Below are 6,544 nucleotides of genomic sequence, written 5' to 3'. Positions count from 1 at the left end.
AATAATTGGCAACAGTAGCCCCATGTGTTGTGTTGGTACTTCAAACTCCTAAGGATGGCCTGCCAGAAAGTACATAGACAGCATCTGTATTCTACATGCCTGCAGCTTTAGCTGTGCATTCCTGTGTAGTCCACGAAATCAGAATTTAATCTTACAGATAGAAATAAATTCTGTATTTATTTAGGATTACTAATTTCTAGTAACCTAGATTGTGTATGTCCAGTGTGAACATGTTTACACTTACACCTGAAAAAGAAAAAAAAAATTTAAAAATGCCGGTAAATGGCAAGGGTTACTTAACTGTGTAGAGAAAAACCATGTTATCCTCTACAACCAAAGAATTAACCAAGTCCTATCATATGGGGTTGTAGAGGAATCTACACCCCAGCAATGTTCATATTTCACTTAGGTTCTTAGGACTTAACTAAGTTTGAAAACAAGGAATCAAAATCTCAGCATTAGAACTTTTGAGAATAAAAATTTGTAAACATACCTTTTGTTGAACTCCAGCTTAAGTGATTTATGTAAATCTTGCAGCTGATGAAAAGCAAAAAGCACCCAATCTCTCTGTAGTGATTAGCCTGTTCTTTGAGACTATGGGTCATCTGCCCCAGGATTTTTTAATTGAACAATGAATCAATGGGGGCAAAATAATTGTTTTTCAGAGGTGGGTCAAAATGAAACATTGCATCTTCACTTCAACTGGGAAGCAATGAAATGTAATCCTTTGAGTATCATTTTTGGTAGGTGTTACCTTTTGCCTCTTATCCTCATTTTCATGCATTTGGCCTGGAAATATGTCCATGTTTTGACTTTAGAGATTTTTTAAAAAACTTAACCCCATGTTTCCTTTAACATCTAAATATGTATACAAAGATCTTCACTCCTTAACAAATAAATGTTCTTCAGCATGACCAGTGTGTAACTGACATTCACATAGCTTAAAGAACCTAAGTCTTCTGAGAAATATATTTCTTTAGCTGAACCTCTACAATCATGACAAGAGATTGATTAAAATGCCAAGATAAGAAACAATTTATTATAGAGAGAAGAAAAATTTCTCATCCAAAATATAGAAATCTGTACAACTTTGCCACAATCAATATACATGAACTGTACAAATTTACACCAGTTCATAATTTACCAAATAAAAGATGACTAACAAAGTTCACAAAATAGATGGTGGTTTGTGGAAAAGACTTTTACCCAATTAAGTACAAGGAAAGTTACAAACCAGACCTCCACTTTCTAAAAATAAGTTTACTCAGTCTTAGAAAACTACAAGCTAGCAAATGTACAGAGAGCTGGCTGGTGCTAACACCACAGTTGAGACAGTGTCTTTTTAAGGGTCTTAAATTTTAAAGCCTGTTGCCAAGGCAGATTCTGGTCACTTGCTACTTTCAAGGCCAAAAACACAATACAAGTTCTGACCATTTCCCCAGGTCATGCTTACTAGGTTTGTCTTATGTACATTTATACATATTTAAGTGCTAGGTAAAAGTCTTGTCATAAAATTTCCAGTACTACCATGTTTAAAATGTTGAGCTTTCCTATTCAGCTGCCAAAAAGTTAACAATTTTCAAGTGTAATAGTGCAAATTTCCTCTGCAAGTTCTACTGCAGAGAACAGTTCTTTGAAATACAGATTTGCATTAAAGGGACTGATGTATATATAAATTTGGGTATAACTTCTGGGAGAAACTGAAACCACCCTAGGACTTCACTCCCTAGCAAATAGTGATCATGTACTTGGACTCACAGGCTATTAAATTACTGAAAGGTACTGTCCAAACTATGGCACTGTCACTTAAAAAAATTTTTTACCACTCTATCTTGTGCCAGATCTTCACAGCTGTGACATGATTTAAATTCCATAATCCATCCATCCCCAAGAGGAGCCCACCCAAAGCAAAAATCAAATTTATCCATCCATTAAAAGATGATCCATCCACAGACTATATCTTAACCTGATACAGTCATCATATTGTAGTTTTTGGAAGGGCTTGTTCTGCCCAAGAGAAGTTCCTCCTTACAGCTGATTCTGCTGTCTACCATTTGCACGTTGGTACTGCTTTGAGTGCTACCTCCTGCTGGTGAGGCTTCATACAACACACAGATGGAGCCATCCTCTCCAATTCTGTAGGACACTTCGTAGGGATCAACCCAGAGTGTGAGTTCACTTGGGAGAAGCCTGAACAGCTCCTGACTGCTCAGTCCAATCCGCTGTGCTGCCTGTCCAATCAGAGGATCCATTTTATGGTTGATGCGAATACAACGGTAACCTGATCCTTTGCACGGCTTTTCGGGGAACCAGTGATGTTTATAATGCTCTATAGAAGAAAAGAACAGAGAAATAATGCTTAGACGGTTACTGTTGAATCCCGCTGTAGTTTCCTCTTCCCGCTAGTTCCTTTGAGGAGTGAAAATGCAAACGATGAACTTTTATAAATGCTCAGCATTGCCTTCGCTGCTGTGCGTGTGTGTGTGTGTGTGTGTGTGTGGATGGGGAATGGGCGGGAAGGATTTTAGAAACAATACAGTAGTGTGGGACAAAACAATTCACAGGAACCAATCAATCGGCTGAGCCGCCAAAAACAGTAATCAAGCGCGCAGCCTCCGCCAGCCAGATAGCACCGTCGGCGGGAATCCGTGTACTTTCTCCACCCCACCTGCATACAATGGGGGTTTATGGCTTTGGAGGAGAAAAGCGCAACCGGACTGTTAACCCCGAAGGGAAGAAAAACAAGCAACCCTAAACCACGCTCTGGGCAGGGCTGTAATTGCACCGGTGACAAATCCGATGATTAATGGGCAGAAGTGGGAGGCAAGGGAGAAGCACGTCCGTCCCGGGCTAGGTCCGGGACAGTGGCGCGGTTTCCCACCCCGGGACAGACCACCGAGCACCATACGGCTGGAGGGAGTTGGGGGGAGGGGGTGCGGAACCAACCCCAACCCCGTTGCTCCTTTGTCCCCACATCCGATGAAGGTCCCAGTACCTCAGCTCCCACCTCAGTTGCCCTTAGTTTCTTTGTTGTGTGTTTCCTTCTCCCCCTTCATTTTGCCCGTCGTGGTGGGAGAAGACCCTCACACGGCCCTCGGACTAGCCCCCAAACCCTTGCCAGGACCCGCCGTTAGCGGCCGCCCAGAGCTCCAGTCCAGGTCCTGCGGCTGCACCAGAGCGCGGCCAGTCAGAGTCACTGCCAGGCTCCCGCCGCCCCGACGGCTCGACCCGGGTGTGTGGGGACCGCGCCCCACAAGGCACCCCTTGTCCTTCCACCGCGGCCCGCTCACCTGCCAGCAGTTCCTGGAGGCTCTGGCTGAAGGTCTGCAGCTGTCGCTCGCTCGTGAGCCCCTTGGTGCGGAGAAACTTGGAGATGAAGGACACGGCGGCAGCGATCTCACCTATCATGGTGGCGGCCCGAGAGTAGAAGGGATGCATGGGGGCGGCCGGGGCTCGGTGGCGCGGCCCCGACGGCGGAGCGGCCACCCCGGGCTCCCTCAGAAGACAGGGGACAGAGAGGAAGAGAGGGCTTGAGGAACGGCGGGCTACTTTTTTTTTTTCCTCTATAGTATAAAAGTTATTTTCGAGACAGGAGGCGGCAGGAGAGAGGCAGAAACGAGCGATGGCGGCCTGGTCACATCGCTCGGACCTCCCCAGCCGCCTCCGCCTGCAGCTAAGCAGCCTCGGATGCTCCCAACAGTTGCATTTCCAGCTCCGGGGGGCGAAGAGATGCGGGATCCGTGCAGCACTTTTTATAGTGCCACAGAAAGGAAGTGCGTAGCTGGAGCGTGACGACCAACTCCAGCCAATCCGGAGATCGCACCATTGTGACGCAAGCAAATTCGGAGCCGGAGGGGGCGGGAAAAGGGACAGGGGGCGGACCCAGAGACTAGGAAGAGGGGGAGGAGCTGACGTAATCCGCTTGTAAACAAATAAACCCTGAGTGGCTGCTGGAGACCCAGGAGCTGCTGTTGAGAACGAAAGAAACCGAGAGTGCGCGTGTGAAAGCCCCGCCCCCAGTCCTAGCTCCTCCTTCCGGCTTCTGCTCCTCCCAGCCCAGTGCCAGTGCATCCTGTGTAAAAAAGTGCGGCTACTGGACTCTTACTATGAGGCTCCCTGGTGTGCTGATAAAAGCCTTTCCAGGCTGTCTAGCGGAGCGCCGGCTGCTCGGAAGGAGCTGCACGACAGCAGCGCCAGCCTCTTCGCGTACTTTGTGTTTACATCCTGTCCTACCTCTAAGAGTACCTGGCTGGCTCTAGTGGCAAAAGGAGCGGACGGAGCAGCAGGGAGCGGGTGCCCGCGTGGAAGGTGTCCGGGGCGCGAAGCGGATTGCGAAGAAAAGGGGAGGGAACAGGCCTCTCAGGACTTTCTGCAGTCTCTGGGGCCCCAGGTCTCCTCGAAGAAGTGCAAGCGACGCCTTGGAGCCGTTAAAGCGCCACCGTAGGGGAGGAGTGAGGGGATGGATGTCTTTGTAAAAGTTTGATTGCGAAATAAATAAATAAAAGGTTAGTTAGATTTTTGTGGTTGCTGTTTCAGTAACTTCAGGAGTCATGGGAGAGTAGAAAAGTGGACACCTTCCTGACTGCAGTTTAAAGCCTGTTAATGAAGATACAGTAACGTGGATCCTGTAAATTTTAGTATGTGTTGGAAATAAATTTTTACACCGTTTATACATAAGACCATATTTCTGTTTTCTAGTTTAACTGTCCGAACCGTAGAGTTCTATTCTTTATGAATACAGAAGAAAATAAGGATAAAAATTAAAGTTTGTGAAAGCATTAGGCACAAACATTTTAAGTTTACTGGAAACCCTCCCTGCTTGCAAAAGTAGAGAAAAAAAAAACTGGCCCAAAGCATGAGCCTGCTCAAACAATTAGGCCTAGAAAAGGGTTAACCCGAACTCCATTAACAAGAAGAAGAGAAAAAAAAAGAAAAACGGTGAGGCGTGCAGATGGAGAAAGCAAACAAGTGGCAGAAGTTGAACTCTAGCAGATGGAAATAAGTATCTTGATCGTAGTTGGTCATCAATATTGCAAAACATACCACACTGAGTTTATTCTCTTCTAATACTGTGCCAAAGGGCATAGAAATGAAGCAAAAGTAGGACTCATTATAAAGTGGAAGGAGAAAAAGTTTATTGTTCACATGAAATATGTAAAACTGGTTTTGAAAGAATAACTTCTAGGTAATTTCACTCATATACAATAATTAGGTGGTAGCATGTTAAATAAATACTTCAAAAATAATAATGTTAAATTCACTGAGTTGTGAAAGTAGTAATTTTCTTTGGCTAAATTCATCAAAAATAGTGGTAAATAACGTACATCTGTTTCCTTCTAGGACTTTTTGGATAGAATTGTACTTTAAAATAAGCACCATGGTAATTAACTTGGGGACTATAAACCTCTTCCACCACTCAGAAAGGAGATAGGGAACAGAAGTAAACTCGTAAAATCACCCTAGCCCCAGAACAAGATCCTCTGATATCTCTCCTAACAACAGCCACTGTTAATCATCTGCTCTGTTCATTTTCCTTACATTACCAGTCTTTTGAGCATTAAATTAGAAATCGAGTGAGAGTTTTTCTCTAAGCCTGGTCTCCAACTTGGACTCCCAATAATTCTGAGTTTAAATGGACTCATCTATAAAACAGAAATAATGAAGATAACAAATGCTAGGATTTGACCTCACTCTAGTCTTCCTAGACCATGTTCTCTCCACTACCTTGAACCACCTTCCCAGGAAGTTGCTGAACCCCATCTTGAAAGCTTTTTAAAATCAGTTAAGGGTTAACAGAAAGTTTAACAAATTCCTGAAGGGTTCCCCTGCCCCACTGCTTTTTATTTTGTGTGTGTTTCCCACCTTAATTCTTTTAAGAGACAAATGAATTTAAGAAATTACTGTCTTACGTGGGGAACCTAGGGAGCACTTAAATAGATAAGATAAGACAGATATTGGGTCTAAATGCAAGCTTTAGATAGTGCACAAGTTAATTACTAATAGTTTTCAATTCTGGACATACATTTTAGTAATATTTTTCCAGAAGTTTAGTCAAGCTCTTCCCTTCCAAGAAACAAGCTGGTGTATATGGACAACTTTTGGATCATAAAGATACTTTTTCATGTTGTTAGGCTAAACTACAGGAAAATCCCAACTACTTACAAACAACTTTTGGCTTGGTGTCCTTAGGCAAGTTTTTTAACCTCCTGAATAGTAATCTCCTAAGAAACATAAATGCTGGTGTGAGGACTAAATGTAATAACTACAGAAACTATTCAGCACTATGCCCAGCATTCAAATACACACATACACATACACATACACATAAAAGCTGCTTATATTATCATCAGTCAATTTAATAATATTATGAAATTTCTAAACCTAGAAAGTTTTCAGTCAAAGCATTAAAAGTAAATCTTAGGAATTCTGTCAAAACAAATCCAGGAAATGAACCTGGGTTTCAAAATAGGTTTGCAAGAAAGGCACAAATGTCAGGTCTTTGGAAACAATGCTGAAAAGTTCAGTAAGTACTGCCATAGAGGTA

At 43.5% G+C, this 6,544-nt stretch overlaps 1 protein-coding gene across 1 annotated transcript; it reads right to left on the bottom strand.

The window, feature by feature from the left end:
* Positions 1-1,011: 1,011 nt before the first annotated feature.
* On the bottom strand, positions 1,012-3,740 carry BTG1 (BTG anti-proliferation factor 1). Its single transcript, XM_028531888.2, has 2 exons — positions 3,291-3,740; positions 1,012-2,329 (listed from the first exon to the last, which is right to left on the bottom strand). Exons 1-2 carry the CDS (start codon positions 3,436-3,438, stop codon positions 1,962-1,964), a joined length of 516 nt encoding a protein of 171 aa, XP_028387689.1. The 5' UTR covers positions 3,439-3,740; the 3' UTR covers positions 1,012-1,961.
* Between the last annotated feature and the right edge of the window lie 2,804 nt (positions 3,741-6,544).

Source organism: Phyllostomus discolor, chromosome 2 (genome assembly GCF_004126475.2).
Source record: "Phyllostomus discolor isolate MPI-MPIP mPhyDis1 chromosome 2, mPhyDis1.pri.v3, whole genome shotgun sequence".
Lineage (NCBI taxonomy): Eukaryota > Metazoa > Chordata > Mammalia > Chiroptera > Phyllostomidae > Phyllostomus > Phyllostomus discolor.
This window is presented reverse-complemented; position numbering and strand designations above follow the sequence as displayed.

Excerpts from the sequence above, each read along its gene's own strand:
- BTG1 (XM_028531888.2), bottom strand. The coding sequence starts at position 3,438 with ATGCATCCCTTCTACTCTCGGGCCGCCACCATGATAGGTGAGATCGCT. Across the intron at positions 2,330-3,290 it reads CCTCCAGGAACTGCTGGCAG|AGCATTATAAACATCACTGG; the intron begins GTGAGCGGGCCG and ends TTTCTTCTATAG.